At 41.8% G+C, this 19,550-nt stretch overlaps 1 protein-coding gene across 1 annotated transcript; it reads right to left on the bottom strand.

Moving 5' to 3' along the window:
• Positions 1 to 6,393: 6,393 nt before the first annotated feature.
• LOC114436174 (inositol hexakisphosphate kinase 2-like) lies at positions 6,394 to 11,561 on the bottom strand. The gene is made up of 5 exons (XM_028406309.1): positions 10,973 to 11,561; positions 8,685 to 8,916; positions 8,441 to 8,604; positions 8,145 to 8,320; positions 6,394 to 8,053 (listed from the first exon to the last, which is right to left on the bottom strand). Exons 1-5 carry the CDS (start codon positions 11,184 to 11,186, stop codon positions 7,460 to 7,462), a joined length of 1,380 nt encoding a protein of 459 aa, XP_028262110.1. The 5' UTR covers positions 11,187 to 11,561; the 3' UTR covers positions 6,394 to 7,459.
• Between the last annotated feature and the right edge of the window lie 7,989 nt (positions 11,562 to 19,550).

Here is a 19,550-nt window from a genome sequence, read left to right as displayed (position 1 = left end):
AGGAGGAGGCTGTTTTTGTTTTGTTGTCCTGCTAATCTCACTTCAACAGCTGTCACAAGCTCAGATTAAATGTAACATGTCTTATGTAACGTGTGCAAAGGGTCCCTGATATCTTTAACATAAACACACAGCAGCCCAGCATAACAGCAGAGGTGTGTGTCACTTGTCTTTTTAGGAGTTAAGTTGACAACAGTGTAGCCAAAAGAATAGAGGACATGGTGAGTCTCCTGTGGTTACAATACAGTTTAACAGCACCTGCCTATAAAATCAGTATAGTTTAATCATTGCACTGGCCGATATGATATGAAGCCATTGTGAGAACTTTTAATTGCTGTAATTAAAAGGTATACTATGACATCGCTGTGAATCAGTGTGATACAAAGTGAGCAGGACATTTATTCCTGCCTTCACCTCCTCCTCACATACACACAGTCTCTCATTATCATCCCTATGTGGATGCTGCCATTACATGAAGGAAGGAGTCTGCTTGATGTCACGTATGTATGAAGTGCCTAATGCATGTGTAGAGGATTAATGTCACAGGTTTCAACCAGCAGGGAACCAAAACAGCCCACCGAGAGACAAGCCACAACATAACCCCACCAGGGTTAACCATCATCAGGCTTAATCCAGATTATTCCAGACTATGAACTGTACACTCAATGCTTTCTCTCCATGTCTTGTCTTCTGTCTGGGTTATTTTAAGCCCATATACACTGCAGTGTTGGAGCCGCAGGGGGAGAATGAATAAGCCTGCACTGTGATGGGACTGTTTTTTTTTTCTTCTTTTTTTGAATGGCCAAAAAGGGTTTTTCTCCTTTACACACAGACACACACACATCAGGCCTCCAGCTTCAACTATATTTGGTGCTCAGAAATCTAATCTTCATGGTGGAGGGCTTTCTTTGTGACAAACGCAGTTACATCTGATAAAGGCAGAACTGTCACTACCACACATATCTTTCTTCCCACTGCTCTCACAGCCTCTCTGCCACTGTGTTGGACCCACTACTCATTTCTCTGACACTCATATCTTCTTTTAAAATGATACGTAACTATTAATAACCATATTCATATATATATCCAATATATATATAATATTGTTATTGTATCCAATAACAATATTATCATGTAAAAAGACCAAAACAGGACTTTTCTATTTTTGACTTAGTGTTTTTCCTTTATGGACTGGTATGGACTGGCATGATGCACAAAGTCTGGTCCAACAGACTGTGGATTAAATGATATAAATATTTTTTTCTAGATCTATCTATCTATCTATGTATTACATTTCAAGTGACGTTCTTTGAATGTTCAGGAACAAAGGTTCATCAACTGATAATGCTGCACATTACGGCCTTGCCAGCAGCTGGCCTGATATGGAAGTGGATCTGTAAAAACAGGCTTTCAGGTTTACTGTGTCATAAATTACCAATAAAATCACACACAGCATTCCTCCTGCTGGCGTTATCTGATCAGTCTTCTGAACATGGTTCAAGGAGGGTTGCATAACAGGCTGTGACATCACACTCTCTGACCATATGACATCTTGTGTGTTTGTTCTCTCCGCTGTAACTGCTTTATGGCAGCAAGGTTAACCTAGTTTTTAGGCTTTTGAATCTAATGAAACTTTTGTCTTTTTTTTTAAAATGTATACCGGTACACTAAAAAGTTTACATATTAAGTTTAGTTTTTAGAAAACAAGAACATGAGTACACATTCCGTTTTTTCAATATTTAAACAGCACACTGGTGTGAAATGGCATATTGCAAAATATCTGTCCAGACAGACCTACTTCACCAACACAAAAACAAGTGTCATTCACCAGCATGATTTCTGTGCCATATAAAACATGTTTATATTTGTATACACATGCGAAGCTATCCTTCAGTTTAAATGTCAACACATTACAATAATAATAAACCCTCCAGATACGACACGTGGTCACATTTATGCTAGCAGAATGTTTGGACACTTTTATGGAGAATATTTCTTCCATCTTCATTATTTGAACCTGCTCAAAAGCATTTTTCAGTACTGAGTCCTTTCTGCTCCTGTCCGTGTTATTTAAAGCACACACACATTTTTTCTGTTGTTGCTGCAGGGACAGGGAGAGTGCCTGTGCTGTACCAGAGATGCACATCCTATTTCACTACTTTGTTTCCTTGAGAAGGGACTTTTTTCTCACAGCATGACACAATGTCTGCGACAGAATGTGTTTTAACCCTTTCCTGCATCCAGACAGGACAGCCAGAAGTGTAACTGACCCATAAATATGGTAGTAATATGATATTATATTATAAACTAAGTTATAGGGAGCTCAACAATGTCTGATAACAAGTCATATATTGTGTCTACACCAATGGAGGGTGATCCTTCCTACAGCATGATGAGGAAGAAGGATCCTGAATCCAAATATGACAGAAAGTGACTCCCCACCCTGAAAGGTCAGACACTGTCACCACACAGGAGACCATTGAGAAGATTCATGGTGTGAGATAGACAGTTTGATAACACACAGAGCTAGGTATCTCCCAGGGACCTGGGTGACCTTTTTTTTAGCAATTCATACAACAAAGACACTGGAATCACCAGGAAAGTTAATCTCCTATGGAAGGCACATCAGTGAGGTCTGCACACAATGTGATGGCTTATTCTTGGATGCAAACAGAGTATTGCTTATGGTCTATCTGGTATAGTATAACAGAGGTTTGCTTCACTGGTCTCTGAAAACATCATGTTGATTCAGTGTGGGAGGCTGAGCAGAGAACAACACTCTCAGGGGGGACAGCTGCCATCCAGGAATGTGGACCTGGACCCAGCCAACAACCACCTTACAGGCTGATTTCTCACCCTCACCCATGGAGCTCACTAGTCATCATTTTGGTATTTATTTGTACCTTTATCTTTCACTCTCCTTAAATAAAGTCCAGCAATCAGCAAGTCTTATCTACTGTAAAAATTGACACAGCACCCTGTGCAGGTGGCTGGAATGACGAGAAGTCTGATAAGAATTTCCATGATCCTTGAACTGTGAAGACTGTAACAGCATGTCATTTACCACAGACAGCACCATGTATGCACAGCAAGCCTCCAGGCAGCACACACACACACGCACACAGCTGCATGTTTATCTCCACGTATGCAAAAAAAAGCTGTATTCATGCATTATCAGAGCTCTTACATCATAACTGCAGTTGTGTGTGTCCTATTCAGGTCAGTCGGGCTTTAGTTGTTTTTGAAGAACATTCCTAATCTGCTGGTTTTTGATCCAATAACATTCAATCTAATCACATTTACTGTAAACATGCGTTGCTGATTGAGCTTTTCAGTAAAAAATAAAATGCTTGTTTTAGGTCTGATTTCATAACAATAGCATGTAGCCAGATGACATATATTCAGGTTATCTGGAATAGTTTTGTATAAGCAATGCTACCCCTGTATTAAGAACTGCTAAAAATACAGGTGCTGTTTCCATAGCAATGAATCGCTGGTACTAAAAAAGTCACTTAAGTACGGTAACCAAGGCAACTGTCAATGTCCCACACCAACATACCCATACAACACAGATACAGCAGAGACAAACAAAGTCTGGACATTTTTTAAAAGAAAAAAGAATCGAATCGAGCTTCATCATTAAAACCTTATGCGCAAATTTGAGTGTGTGCCACTCTGCAGCATGTCAATCTGTTTTGCAGCAGATGAGCATGTGTTATTTTTAGATCTGAAAAGAGGAAATGATAATCCCTCTCATCTCGTGCCTCATGCTATCATCTCTCCTAAAAATCCTTTGATGATGTTTACTGTACCAAACCCACAGAAAGGCTGGCCAGGACAACACTCACAGAAACAATCAAAAGCTGTTGATTAATTCAAGCTAAGAACCAAAAGCAAGAAGCATGTGCCTCTCTGTGAGACATGAAGAAGCTTAGATTTGAAAATTGCACATGGTATGTGAGTATGTGGATCAATAATAGGATCTGACTCAGACTGGTCCAGCCAGTCGTAGGTTAGTCGTAGGTGTATTGATGCATGGTTGCCTTTGTTTGACGATCCTCTGGACTTCCTTATATGCTAATGAAGACAAATAAACCTTCTGTTTTTCCACTATGGAAAAAGTAAGGTGTGGTTGTTTGTTTCTCCACCCATTGCATGTCACTCTTCTTGCTGATTTGCCCTATACTACATGGCCTATAGAAGTTCAGTCCTCTGTCAGAAATAACTCCACCCCTTCATGTGAAGCAGGTGTGCCAAGTTGTTGAAAGGGGACGCAGAATTCTAGACATACTTTCCACACAGCTAGAGTTTCAGTGGACTTAACTGCCTTTTGCTCAGAGTGTTTTCCAGTGGTGCAAAGCTGATTAGGCTGACTACAAAGCTGCCAGTTTTGACAGGCAATAACTTTCACTATGGGTGTACACGGCATGTTAAACTGGTCATCTGAGGTGCTGGCTAACACTTTCTAATACTTCCTGCTTAAATCACTAAGGAACTATAATGGACGTTTTTCATGTTTGTTTCATATAGGCCTGTAATCTGGGCTTAGTGCTGGCTGAATGCAGATCAGTCACCGATGTCACCACTGAATGGCACCTTGGCCAAAAACCTCAACTAAACTGCTTAATAATGAACTCTGTAACTACAATGACGCATGAAAAGCAAAGCTGCCAATCACTGAATTATGGATCTCTAATGGACTAAAAAAACAAAGCTCAGAATCAATATTTGCTGCAAATGAAAGTGTATCACTGTTACATTAACAAAGGCCTACAAATAAGCACCATTTTATTGTAAAGCATCCAAGCATTCACAGCTTTGGAGATACAAGACCTAAAATCACACCCACATGCCACCACATATCACAACCAAGCCCACACATTTATTTTTTAGTTTTATTTTGCTGCTCATTGCAACTAAATAGAGCTACGATCCACAGCACTGCAGATCTCTAATCTAAAACCTGTTTGCACAACCTTCCCTCTATCAAGTGATCTTGTAACAATGAGATCCGCCCTATATGAAAACATACTGGTGAAGTAGGTCAGCATAATTAGGACTGATTTGACTATGTTTTATGAGGGTTAGTGAAATATTTGTATTTTCCCTGTAGCAGCAGAGTTTTGGACATTTCTGGAGTGAACTCAGCTCAACGTCAGAAAACACACAACACAAAAAACAACAACAACGGCAAGATCAAAAACATCCTCATCAATTTTGCATTGTGTATTTTTTGCATGTGCATTTTGAAGTTGTATTGTTTTGCCTTCTCTTCGTAGTAATGGGACATGGATGAAGTCTTTCCAGAAATCTTGATAGATACTCTTGACAATCCACAAACCTTGCTGCAATATTTCATGGGAGCTATTTTCTATCAAACAGCTGTATTATAGAAGCAGATCTTGGCTTTTAGAAAACCAGTGTTGTACACACTGATTTTATTATTTTAATATTGCTAGTACTTGCATACTTTCTATTAACTGTTGTATTATGTATGCCTTTGTATAGAAGCTGTTTTTATTTATATACATACAGATGTTCTTAATCTCCTCTTATGATTATAAGTAAGATGTACGACGTTGATAAAATGTATGATGTGATTGTTGTAGCGGGACTACAGATGGAAATTAGCTTGTGAGCTACAATCTGGTACAAGCATCTCTGTTCTTTTGAGCTTAATGTTATTGTACATTGTCCCAATAAATAAACTCAAACTCAGATCTGCCTGATGAAGAATGTTGCAGCTCAACCAGCAATGATGCCATTAACATTTACATGAAGCTGTTACAAGAAAGAGCCTGTCATGGGAAGATGGACGCTGCCTTTTGAGCAGTAATTTTTGGGTTTGGTTACTTGGAAATAGTTCCTGTGATTTTTCTTGAATAACTGTGTCATGATGGAAAACCATCATCATCATGCACACCAGTAGTAGAACAAGTCAGCAGCCCACGCAAAAAATGTCAAGGTCGTTTCATTCATGTACCGTCCCTTTAAAGTGATAAACATCTCTACAGAGCCATTTTCATTTTTCTGTTCCTCACTAGCTGAACAGGTCCAGCTTCTAGGGATGGATGGCTTACTTTGATTTAAGTATTGCTTGTACTGTCACTGCATATCAGAAAGGTTGTTAAATGTGTCTTTAGCGTTCAACAAATGACTCACGCCTTCCACAGTATTACTTCCTTTTGTTACAGCTGCATTTACGCATGATGTGTCTGCAAGGTGCGTCCATTTTACTTCCTTTTCCCTGCCTATTGGTGCATATCCACCTACACATGTATATTTAATACTGTTAGGACCCTCAAATATAAAAGCTAAATTCTTAAACATTTGACACTACACACACTATATATATATATATATATATATATAAATGAGCAGAACATAGACAGTAAATTTTACTATGAATGCCTTTATTTTCCAAGACACTGTTAACACACAGTATACAAGAGTGCTCTTGCAATAACAAAATAAATCAAGGTCTGTATCAGAAGGACAAACACTTAAGAGTGGTATTATGGAATGTACTTGTTTCCATTTTTGAAAACAATCCTCTCAAATAAATAGTCTCTATAAAGTCTTTGTAGCTAGTGTTTTTAATCAATATATTCTTTGTTAAGTCAATTGTTTTAGGAATGAAGAGGAGAAGGAAAACAAAGACAGTGACAAAAAAGTTATTATCCCCTTTGTAATCCCCTTTTCCAAAAAGTCCTTTGTTTGTAGGAAAAAAGTACAGGGGAGAACAACTTACTGCTGAAAAAAAGGCAAATCCCTTCTTCTAGACCTAGATAATCTTCTTTCAACAAAATGTAAATCCAAGTGTCCGTTGGACACACAAGCCTTTATTTGTTACAACATAAACACAAAAAGTCCTTATCAGATGCTTAACTTGTCGATTGCTACAAGGCTGCTGACCCAGCCAGCCAAGGTCAGCTTGTTCAGTTGACTACCCCATTAATATTGTGCTGTTGGGGAGCGGCAGTCCAAACTTCATCCAAAAAACAAAAATGAACTCACAGGTAAAGCACCACAACAGGCTCCTATCTAACTACAGCTTCAATTTCCTCTGCCTCGCTCATTCTCTCTCAGAGAGAACTTGACAATAAAGAAAGTCATCTGCGGCAGAGGAGGAGAGGGGGATGGAGAGGCTGAGGATGCTACAGGAGTCCTGTGTCTGTTGAGACATCTCGTCTCACACAACATTTCTCCTACCACATACAACAAAGAAAAAGGAGCAGTCTCAAAAAGACAAAAGTGCAAGGAAGGGCACACGCAGCCCTGTCCTCTGGCAGGTAAGCGAGAGCACGGACACAGACTCTCCCCTGACCCAGAGGTGTCCGAGGATTCCTCTAAGCAGACCCACATGTCAGCATTAGGATAATGCACCTCGGGGAAGCAGGGTATCAGCTCAGTGAGCTCTTCCCAAGCTTGAAATTTAGACCATGTTGGCTCCAGAGCAGCCTCAGTCGGTACTGTGATCCTCCAGCTGGGAGATTATCGTGATCAGGTTCTGTAGGCCGAAGATGAACCCACTGTCCTGGCCTTCGTGCACTACACTGTCTTCTCCGTAGTGCCGACAGGTGGTGTGAGCAAAATCAATCATACGCACATCAACGGCAGGGCTGCTGGCCTCTCCTGTGCTGTGGGATGAGCGACCGGCGCTGCTGTTGCTGCTCCCTCCAGCCACACCTGCGCTGCCGCTAGCTGAGGAGGAACGGGGGAAACCAAAGGCCCCTTCTTCTTCTTCTTCTTCATCAGATGGCTCATCCTCATCACCTTCTTCTCCACCGCGATGTCTAGGTCGAGTGGAAGTCCTGGGAGGGTCTCCATCGTAGATGATGAGAAGGGAGCTGGAGTAGAAGCGGTAGGACTCGCAGGCCTCGAGGGCAGCTTGCATTTCTCTGAGACTGCGCAGCACAGGAGACAGCAGCTCGTGGCGTAGGCGACGCCCATTGTGGAAAAACTGGTAGAGAGCCTCCTTAAAGCCTGCAAGGGTCAGCTTCCGCCCGTGGTACTTATTCATGAACATCAGCTGGCCAGAGTCTGACTGGTACACCTGCAGGGGTCACAATGAAACATAAGCACTACAGCTCCACATATAAAATAAATAACGTCAGTGCTAATGTGTTCTCTAATCTATACTTTACCTGCATGCCACAAAGTCGCACCCCAATAGATGCAGATGTGCTTTGTTGACACTTGCGAATCTGATTGGCTTTCTTCTCCTCTGATGCATCATCCCCATGTTGGCGAGTTCCCATCTTCAAGTCTAAGACACACGGTACTCTGTAGCGCCATGTCAGGTTTTCCAAAAGGATAAATTCTGTAAAGGGGGTCAAGGAAAGTACCACAAAACCCAAGCACTAATAACATGCAGTGTGTAGAAGCCTATAGTAATAACCTTACTGCACAGCAAGAACTGCAGCACTTTGTGAAAGGATACTGTATTGGTTGCGGTGTTTTGCATTCTCCTTCATCCTCTGTAAGTGCTGTTGGTGACATTTGAGACTCCAGGGGTTGTGTTTGATCTGTGGCACCACATTGCCTTTGTCCAGGCTGAGGTACAGGACCTCTGCCTGCTGCTGCTGCACCTCATCACGATTATAGCTGCAAACAGGGTAAAACATGTCAGAAATCAAGAGTCATGTTATGAACAATATGAAGATGCTACTGCTAATCACCCTCACCTCATGATCTTGTCTTCTTTGCGGCCGTGTCTGGTTCTGTCTTTGCTAAAGTTGTCGTTCTCCTGAAACAACTGTGACTGCTTCTTGTTGCTCCACTTCACCATCTTGCTCTTGGGCTCGCAGTCTGATGAAGGGTCTTTGTTCTCCAGGTCCCCTGATTCGCTGTGGAGGGGGTAGGCGATGAGGCACAAGTTCCCTTCCTCATCCTCTTCGAAACTAACTGACACTACACCTGTGAATGGAAAGGGAGGGAAATTAGTGGAAATACTTTCCCCAGACAACCAAACATCTTTGGCCATGTCTGAAACATGTTCACAGACTAACAGGTGTGACAAACAAATAGACATATATGGGCATTTTATCATCAATAATTTCCAAAGCACAAATATACATTCAATATCGACCAGTAAACAAGACGAGCATGAATAAAATCACAAAAGACAGAAATGTGTCGGTTGAGTTGGATGTTTATTGAATATCTTTCAAACACATTCATGAAACATTTACTGTGAGTCCTTATACAGAATGTTAGGTTATTCACATTGTCAAGTACACACAATGATACAACACACCTTCAGTAATATGTCAACTCCCAGAGTTTCTAAATCAGTCAAACTCATAACAAAACAGAAGGATAAACAGGGATGAGAGATGTTTCTGGAATCATCTTAATGATGACAGAAACATGGTGTACCTGTATTTGTTACATGACCCATAAACAGGCACCTCAGCAGACCCCCACCTCCACCCATCCCCTATTAAAACTCCATACAAGGACCTGGTCTCTCTGTGTGCAGAGTGGGGGAGGTGACGCACTGAGAATAACCATCACAGCTGCAGTGGCTGATACAGAGGAACCACAGACAGGAAGGACGGATGTGGTCAAAACACACCAGAGAAAGTGTCATGGATACGGGGCATAACGTCTGAGCTACATAACAAAATCCTCTCCAAAACAGCCAAGGAAATACAAATACATAATCATTTTCTTTATGAAGAGACCAAACCGAGTAAAACACTTCACCACACTGGGATCTAGAATCCATATTTCCTCTGCAGCCTGAGGCCTGGCTGATGTCATATGCACTGACATCATCATCTTTCAGCAGAAAACTCCGCCTCCTTACAAACTACACTATCCCATCCGAGCTGCATTGTCACCACACCTATGCAACCTGTGTGGGAACTTATCAGTCACCCTGACTTAGATCAATAGAATGGCCCATAAATCAATGATAAACTACATCAACTGAAACGTTTACAATCCAATTGCATTAACTGCCTGTTGGATATAACCGAGTTATTGATTGATATTCTTTTAGGTTCAATATTTATGGCTGTCCTATCCTGGTTTTAGGTCAGTACCTTGACATTAAACCGTAATACACGTCCTCCACATAAAGTCCTTCACAATGTTGTGAGCCACTGCAAACTGCCCTCGAGACCACCTGATACTGTAAAAATGCAGAAAAGTGAACTCTGAGCCTCCTTGATGTCCCTGTGTAAAATATAAGACTGGAAGGTGCCAGTGGTGAGGACCACTCTGAGAAGGCCCAAGAAGCCTACTACATGCCCTCCAAATCCCACTCACATTCACATCCAGTGTCTTTTTATAGTCCCACGCTGCATTACTGAGGAGTCAGATACCACACGTGCCTCAGCTCCGTCACAGGGCCGCCTGAAGACGTCTGTAATAGCATGTACTAGGTGTCATTGTCTGTGGGTGAGATACTGTCGACCTGGCTGGACCCAACTACGGTAACATAACACGCCACATTAAAAGTGTGTGTGTGTGTGTGGGGGGTGGTGAAAATGTGTAATGGAAATGCAAATCTCCTCAGATGACTCAGATGAACTGCTCCCCAGGTGATGTGTCCCACTTATTTTAAAACCCCATGGTACTCTATCTCATCCTGAAACCATAGCTGCCTTAAAAGCCAGACTGGGCCCTTAAGAGCCTTCTGGCTGCTCATCATGTGGCAGGTAGTCAATCCTGCAGTGCTGGATGCTACTTGAAACCCCCCCCCCTCTTTAAACATGAGGGTCCTATCCAGAAAACAGCTCCAGGGTGATGTACACAAGTCATTATGTGGGTTCTAATGGGTATGGATACATCTAAAAATATCCATCAGTGGTGCTGTGCTGGTGTACACCATGTTCCTATTCCTATGAAGGAAACAGATGCAATTCTACAAGCAACCAAGCTGTGCTACTAGACACACTCGTGCTTTTGTTTTGAAAGGCAGTGGGACACTTCATCTAGATTTTGTTGTGATGCTGTGTCTTACCTTTATACTGAGGGGTAAACTTCCTCATCTCTGTAGGGAGGCTCTTGTAGAACTGGTGCTCTCTGGGGATGAGGGGTTTGCAAATTGTTTGTTCCCCAAATCGTAGCACACAGGAGTGGCCTCCCACCTGGTGTACGAAGGGCTCAAGCATCACCCCTTTCCCGGGATAAGGAGTCCCGTCCGCCTGCATGAGGGCTTCTAGAGCGGGACTCATCCTCACTCCGCATCGGACAGCTGAGCTGGGGGGGCCCACGTCGCACGGGAGGCAAGAGGCTCGGCCGTTCGTCTGGCTCCCTATCCTCTGGCTGTTTCCTGTTGGCTCGCAGGGGGCGCTGCTGCTCCCCTGTTTGACCGAAGCAGTGAAAAACAAAGGGCTGAACAGGAAAAACAGAAGCAGCGACCAAAAGCCTTATTCCGCTTCCTTCCCAAATTATAAAGCTCCTCCACTGAGCTGTGTATTCGTCGCGTTTAAACGTTTAATTAAAAAAAAGCTACTAAGGCAGCTGTACAGGCTGCTGAAGCGTTTAAAAGCGCCGTACGATTCCGTCGTTTTCACTGTCTGGCTGTTACCGAAACTGACGCCTGAGCTCATCCACCAGCCACAAAAGCAGCAGCAGCAGCGGACAAGTCCCGCCCCAAACCCGGAACCAGCCAATCACAGAGCCGCAGCTGTCGCTGGGAGGGGACAAGGCACCTAGGAGAGGATCAAGCAGATCAAGCAAACAAAGAGGAAGGAGAGAAAACAGGGGGGAGGGGAGAACAGGAAAAATACTAGACACAAAAACACAACAGTGAAGGGACTTTTCCTTCTTTTTTTTAATGTGCAGCTTTCATAGTTCCTCTGTAACTCAGGAGAAAAGTGTGCATTTTGAAGTCGCATTTTGTTCTTGTGGCATCAAAGAGGATTTAAAGGGAAGGCAGGAAGGAGGAAACTGTTTACGCACAGCTTCTCTCTTATGTTAAATTTCCCATACGGCAGATAATAAATGGTGTTGTCTGTATTCTGTTTTAATGCTATCACTGTATTTTGCATGTCTTTAATGACAGGAAGTGAATAACCTTTGTCTCAAACCAGTCAAGCCTAATGCTGTGTTTAGATGGGGTAGATCATAGCAATAGCAATGAATCCAATGTTTACAACTTGCAAGCATCAGATAGTTCATAAAGAGTTGGTCATGTGAGGGTCGAAACTGTTGCCAAAACAATGCTATCCACTAATCTGTTTTAAATGACTTAAATTGTAGAGATTTGGTACACGAAAACATGTTTACAAGTCAGATGGAGAAGCTAAGACAGGACCAAAAACATTTACAGAAAAGCACAGTTGCTGCATGAGACATAATGGCACAAAAACTGAGGAAGTTTTTTTTTTACACCAAGATAACATCGGACCAACAAAACAGCTTCTGGGACAAATTACATATACTGACATTACAAATCCACAGCATAAAACTATTGATAATTTCCTTGTTTACCTACTGTTTCAATGTTTACTTCCAGTCATCTCCACCAGGAGGGAGGAAGCAAGGCCTTTTTATGTAATTTACCCACCTGTGTTTTCTTCATCATCAGATTATGGTGGTGAACTAAAAGCTGTCAGAGCACCGTGATGTTTTGCAAGTTAAGAGGCGAGTTACAGCAATGTATTTGGGTGAGTGGTTTGACCGGATGAGTTGCAGTTTACAAAAGTTCACAGTTGTCATAATCTGGCAAGGGACAGCTAGATAGTGACCAGACCTGGATGGGCCACCTACAGCTGTTGCCATAATCCTCTCAAGTGCCAGTAATCTGATGACCCCTATTTAGTCCCCCCTTTCGTTTAGCACAAACACTAAATAAACCTGTAGCTCAGGAACCCTGTAACATGTATTGTAAAAAAAAGTCTGTTTTAACCAACCTGTGATCTTTTCCTAGACATTACCAAAGTGTGACTAATAATAAAAGTGACAAAGTTACTTGGTGTATCTGTTGTTGTGTCTGTTGTGTTTGACTGCAGACATGTTTGACTGACTGGCCTAACAGAATTGTTTATCTATGTAAATGTATACAGGTTGTGTACTCTCACTCTCTCTCAGGACCTGTTGTTAAGTTTTGTTGAACAAAACAAGGTACTGAAAGTAAACCCAGTGGCTCTGTGTCAAATTTTATGTAAATTGTTATTTAGTGTATCATACCTTTAAAAAAACAGAACACAAGCATTGTCACCTCATAATCTCTATATCAGCAAAAATACCGTACAAATGTCAAAAATGCAGGAAACGCCCTACTTTGTGTTGGCCTTCACTAGATTTATTGTGGTTGCTTGGTCAGGCTTTAGATGTACTGTACAAGTAAAACTGGAAACTACTTAGTGAGTGTCAGTCAGCCTAATGAGTCTGCCTGAGACAGAGTGCTGTAGTCAAGCTCAAGTCAGGTCATTGGATGGTTAGAGCCTAATCACGTACTAATCTCTGATGTTCCAGTTCAGCACTGGTATTACACATGGAAAGGAAACATACCGGATCTGAGCAGGGATTAGACGACCATCACTTTAAGTGGGCACCCACACATCCAGATACCACAAAGTCAGCTTGTGTGAGATGACAAAAATGCTTGAATATGTGGGTACTTCTGCAGTGTGTGTGTGTGTGTGTGTGTTAAAAGTACACTCTGGGTCTCCCAGACCTTCTGATCCTGGGATCAACAGAACAATAGACGTAATCATGCCAGTGCATTTTTGGGAAAGAAAGCCATGGCTGTATCGTTTTACCGCATGAAGGGTTTTAGCTGTGTGATTGCAAAGGTGAAGAGTGGGTCTCAACAGTAAGGTCTGAACAGAAAGTTTCTGTCTGATGCATCAAGAAGTTCTAGTCAAAACAGAAGCTCAGAAAACCTGTTCTAAAAACCTGTTTCTTTTTTTGGCAGTCAGTGAAGAAAGAAATCACCACAGTGCCACTAATCTTGAAACTCAAATAAAACATATGTTCACAGTTAAATATCACCCTCACATTTCCCACTAAAATTCATAATATAGCATAAAGTCTGATGAATGTAAATTGGATGTCATCTTTCTAGCCTAGTCACCCCGGCCTCACTGCTGATGCGTCAGTGTTATGTCAGCTTAGCAGGGCTTCCCCTCTCATGTCATGGGTCCGTGCCCCAGGACAATAGGTCCAGGCCATGCCACAGGGCCCACAATTTAGCGGTGAATCAGGTCAGTGATGCAATGTCCAGAGACCTTCTCCAAGCCCATCACATAATGCAAGACACTTTATAAACAGTGAGGCTAAACTCTATCACCAGCGATGAGGCAGAAATTTCTAGAAATCCAAACTTGTACAATGCACAAGAACTACTGGGGAATTTGTTGTAACTCTGTGTATATAACTTTAATTTGGTGCACCAGACATAGTATCAGCATTGCTCCAACACGAATCAATACTGGCCATAGTATTGATAAATGTTAAATAAAGATGGAGGAAGCCTGAGTTAAATTATACATCTTCTGAACTTCTGATCTTCTGCGTTGTCCTGCAGTGCAGGGTCACGGTGGGCTGGAGCCTATCCCAGCTATCTATGGGCGAGAGGCGGGCTACACCCTGGACAGGTCGCCAGTGACATCTTTCTTTTCCTAAACATCAGTTCTGGAGTTCAGTGGCTATGTTGGCTTGTTTCGTTTGTTTGTTTGTTTGTTTGTTTTAACTGGTCTGCAACATATTGAGCATGTTATTGTAGAGGTCTGGATTACTTTTGGAACCACCCTTAAGTGGACATTTAAGGAACTGCAGTTTTAGCCACGTTTTTGTGATTTCTCTGTGCTGGTAATTGCAGACATTTTACTGTATTACTGTGTCATCATAAAAATACATTACTAGTTCATCTTAGAGATTCATCTACTCAGCTTTTACTGTCACAGTAATCATTAACCTCATGTAACCATGCATAAAAACATTCCAAAGAGTTATATGCAGTACAATATAGATCCCCTGAAGGCAAAAGGTTGCAGGTATCATTGTGAATACTTGACATAAGCACATACCCCAAATTAAGATGTCGGGATTGATGATGCAATTGTCCATGCAAATGGAAGGAAGAGAAGGCTCAGGGTGACACATAGTTACTGTACACCCTAAGCACAGCGGGCCTAAATTGTGTAGTGGGGAAATCACAACAGTATTATCCACACAACTGGACGGCCCATTTTCCAGTGGGTCCTTGAGCCCTCCCTCTTATTCTTAAACACGTGAAGAAGTGAAGCGTGGGTGTGTATGAGAGCTGGGCCCACATGCTCCTTCATTTTAAGCCCCAGGCTGACCTACTAAATATTAGTATGTTGCTGGTGATGAGTGCTACTGGCAGTCTGACACCTAATGCCAAGTCAAGGACAACCTTGTTTACTCCCCACCCCTGCCACCACCCATGCTCCTCTTATTCACTTATTCCACCTTTCCCTTTGTCAGCAGTGGAAAAAAAGGCTTATCTGATCACAGGACACTGACTGATGATAAAAATACAATCAAAACACTGATTCATCATCTGCTGTACATCTGCCAATGTCATAAAGGACAAGTGTCAACAAAAAGACAACCATAACAATGAGATCATTTGAGTTTCACTTATTCCCTGAACTCCTTTCAAATAAACAAAAGCTAATTATAGACTGCTGAAGGTCTCACAAAAAAACTGAATTCACATTTGTTCATTAGACAGTGGCACACATGAGTTCTTGAGCTCCTGAGGAGCAATGAGGATGTTTAATTTAACAGTAAATGCAATCATAAAACGTGAGTCAAGGTCATGTACAGTAAGGAAATAATCCATTGAAGTGATAAGGCTTCCTGTATTGAAGAAATCTGTCGTTGATTTCAAAACATCCGTGTTGTCGATAAATTAACCGAAAAGCCAAGATATGTCAGAAATAAGGCAATGCGTTTACATAAGGTTATCACAGATAAAGAGGTAAAGTGAAAAAAAGAGATAGGTTGGGGGAAAAAGTTTGTGTAAATAGTATCCTCTGCCAATGGATCGAGGGTATGGCCATCGAATCCTCAGAAAATGGTCACATTAACGAACAAAAACTAGAGAAACTAAATGCCTCCTGTGCTAAAACTACCCTCTAACCCTTTGAATAACAGTGGATCTGATCCCTGTACGTGACAATGCACCCGTAGCAATTAAAATTTTTGCTATGAAGAGCACCTGAGCAACCGTACATGCTCAACTGCAGATTCTTCAAGTACGCTGACACATTCCTCAAGTACATTCCGGGAGCCACAGAGAGTCCATTAAACCGTAGCATGCTGGAGTGGTCCAAGGCTAGAGGGGGGGGGGGGGGGGGGGGGGGGGGGCTGTTGGCATGTCTGATCCTCATAAAGCAAAAAGGTTACAGGTAGTGTGAGAATTGTAATAGTAATTTTGGTGTAAGTGTAAGGTGCTTGACGTTCCAATGAGAGGCCAACCTGTGTTCACATCAACAACACTGCAGGGACGTGCTGTTTGGTTGAAGCTGACAGAGAAAATGTACCCGCTACTTTGGTCCACAGCAGCAGGCTACATGACAAAGCTTTCAGTGGACAACACTGTGATGTCTTAACCTAAACCATCTACTAAATCTAACCAAGTAGTTTCAGTGCATGTCTATGGAGCCAGTTTTAGAAGGGACCATTCCATTTTCCAGCAGTGCACTCTTAATGGGGATGCCACTGTATGACCAAGAAAGCAATCCTATAGATTACAGCCCAACACTTTTTAATTTGTGCATTTTGTTTTGTACACACACATTTAAAACCCCTCACCAAAATGTGTTTCTGAGTTAAAAAAATAAGCTATTAACTTTGCATTGATTGAACTTTGTTGAATCTGTCCCCATTTTAGATCAATAACACATCTTGTGGACATGTTAACAAACAGCAAATAAACTGTCAAAAGTAGTCTAATAATGCATTAGTCTTTTTTGACGGCCTTCAAACTTCTTATTGTTAAACTGACTAATACTAACTAACTAATATATATTATAGCTTTGTTGTGTTGCATTCTGAACTTTATGGCACAGTGCCAATTGAAGCTCTATTCAGGTTTTTAGCAGCAATGGCAAAGCTCCTTTACAAGAGGTGGAGATAAAAGCATGCAGTCACCAGATGCCTTATGGTATGGAGATAACAGCTATCAGCCTGACACTTTCAGCCTGTGCGTAAGCAAACAAACTAGATCCTGACCAACTTTGTAGGAAACACGTCACCTTTACGTCTGCAGGGTGGCTCAGGACTCAGAAGGACCTGTGATATGTTTGTAAACATGCCATATAGACATGGAGACTATTCCAGGATGAATGACTGGTCAAGTTTGTGGGCAAACAGATTGTACTGTTTACATGTCTGTCTATTGTGTGGGCCATCACTCACGTGTCTGTGTTGAGCATACTGAGACATGTTTCAGTGCCTCTGTGTTGTGGCCCACTTTCTACATGCAGCACATCAATACTTGGTCTGCACTAGCTCATCACCATGGGAACAAGAGGACAGCATGTATGAGAGCAGTAAAGGTTTTAGCGGTTTGCAGAACTGACCTAACATTTTTTATAAGGGATTTAATAAACTGAGCACATATTATATGTCTGCCTCTGGTTATACATAGCCTGTATGTCTTCTGTCCGGTTACCTTTATAGCTCTGCTGACACATTATTACAACTGCACCCGCTGCCAAATTGGCCACCCCTCTCAACTTGCACTTGACTCCTGACTGATAATAAATTAGTAATAGTGAGATGCTGTGCATTTATACTAACACTTTAAGCTTTGATTTGTCCAAAACTTGGAGGCATAATTAGGTCAGAATCCATGTGCCAAGTCCAGTGTGTGGCCTTTGGGTGCAGTCCAGGGAGGCCAGAGCAAGTTGACTTCCTTTCTGCCTTGTCACCTCCACATCCCACCAAAGTCAAATGATGCAAGGTGTCACTCTCAACCAGAATGACTCAATGATAGTAGGCAGTTACTGAGAGACTAGGCTGCAGCCAATACTCTCCACTTTAGACACAAAAACTAGGACCACAGATCTCCATTATGACCTGTCTTTGGCTAAACTCTAACTTTTAGCTTGCTGTGTTATGGCCCTCATCAAAGGGCCCCATCACTAAAAAGTCAATTCAATTTTATTTGTGTTTCTGTTACAATAAAAATTGTATCTAGCCTCTTTACAGAAACCCAGAGCCTGACCCCTGAGCTAGCATTAAAACAAAAAACTCAACTGCAAGTTGACCGGTTATCACAGGCAAACAAACAAACAAAAGAGTATAAATCGACCTATTTTTATATTATTGGCTTCAACACTCATCTGAATAAAAGGTACTTTTGGAGAGATGTTTGTTGTACACAGAAATATACAAACTCAAAAACATTCCTCTCATCACAGCCATTCTTTTTTCAGTTATCTGTCACAGTCCAAATAGCTGTCAACACTTCCACTATTTAGGAGCATGCTGCAGCGCTCATGTGGTTTCCTGTGAGCAACACATTCATACACACAGATAAATCAAAACAAGGTGCAAACTCAGAATTCCCACCATGCATCCCCCCAAATACAGCAACAGGAAGCACTGAATCAACATCTTTATTTCGTATTGATGCTGATCAACTACATGCAAATGAACCCTCAGTACAACAACTCACAAGTTTAAAGCCAAGTACTCATGATTCTAACACCGCAAACAGGATGAGCACAGAACAAATCAACAAAACCAACATTGGGGGGTAGTGGTGGAAAAAAACATTTATTCCGTTTGGGTATACTTTGATCTCATGAAGTGCAAAATTGAAAATATTGCTCTAGTCCATGACCATCATGTTGAGTCTGATGCATGAAAAGCTCAATGGGTGGAGACTCTGGAGCAAAAAAAAACAAACTTCACGAGGACAAAAACATGGAGAGCTTTATCTCTGGTATGTTCCCTGGGGCTTTCACAAAACCTGGACTTAATAGACAGAAACAGGGAGCTATAAATAACACTGACTGTCGACTTTGAACTAAAACATACAAAAATGGTCCCATACACAGGGTTTATAGAGAAACTGAGTGGTTTGCAGCAAGTATATCTCATGCATTTCTCTCTGTAGCTCACTGTACATTAACAACTTCCATATGGCCCAAGTATGCTGACAGAGAACAAAAAAGACATTTATATAAACAAAACCACTCCTCCTGTTCTCCATGTGCTGCACAAGTTGTCACGTGTCGTGCAGGACTGCCAAAATCTACAACCATAATATTTTGATTTTCATGCACACTTCCACACGTGCACACATGTACATGCACATGCATGCATGCACATGTGTGCACACTCACTGTCTGAGCTCAGACTTATGCACGATGAAGATTCAGCCCAAAACAAACAGGCAGACAGGGAGGCATTTACCATTCAAGGACTTCTATAAAACTGAAGTTCATCAGGGTCACACAGATACTCACGTTTAAAACTTGAAGATCTACATCTGAGCTTAAAACTGAAAAGTCTTTGCAAATCTTTGTCTTGCATTTAGGACACAGGGCACTCCTGCCTCTCCCTGCAGTTGTGTTTTGTATGTTAAGGCTGTTTTTTTTGTTAAT

The sequence above is a fragment of the Parambassis ranga genome, chromosome 5 (assembly GCF_900634625.1).
Source record: "Parambassis ranga chromosome 5, fParRan2.1, whole genome shotgun sequence".
In the NCBI taxonomy this organism is placed as follows: Eukaryota; Metazoa; Chordata; class Actinopteri; family Ambassidae; genus Parambassis; species Parambassis ranga.
The sequence above is the reverse complement of the archived record's forward strand: the minus strand, read 5'-3'. Positions and strand labels throughout refer to the sequence as shown.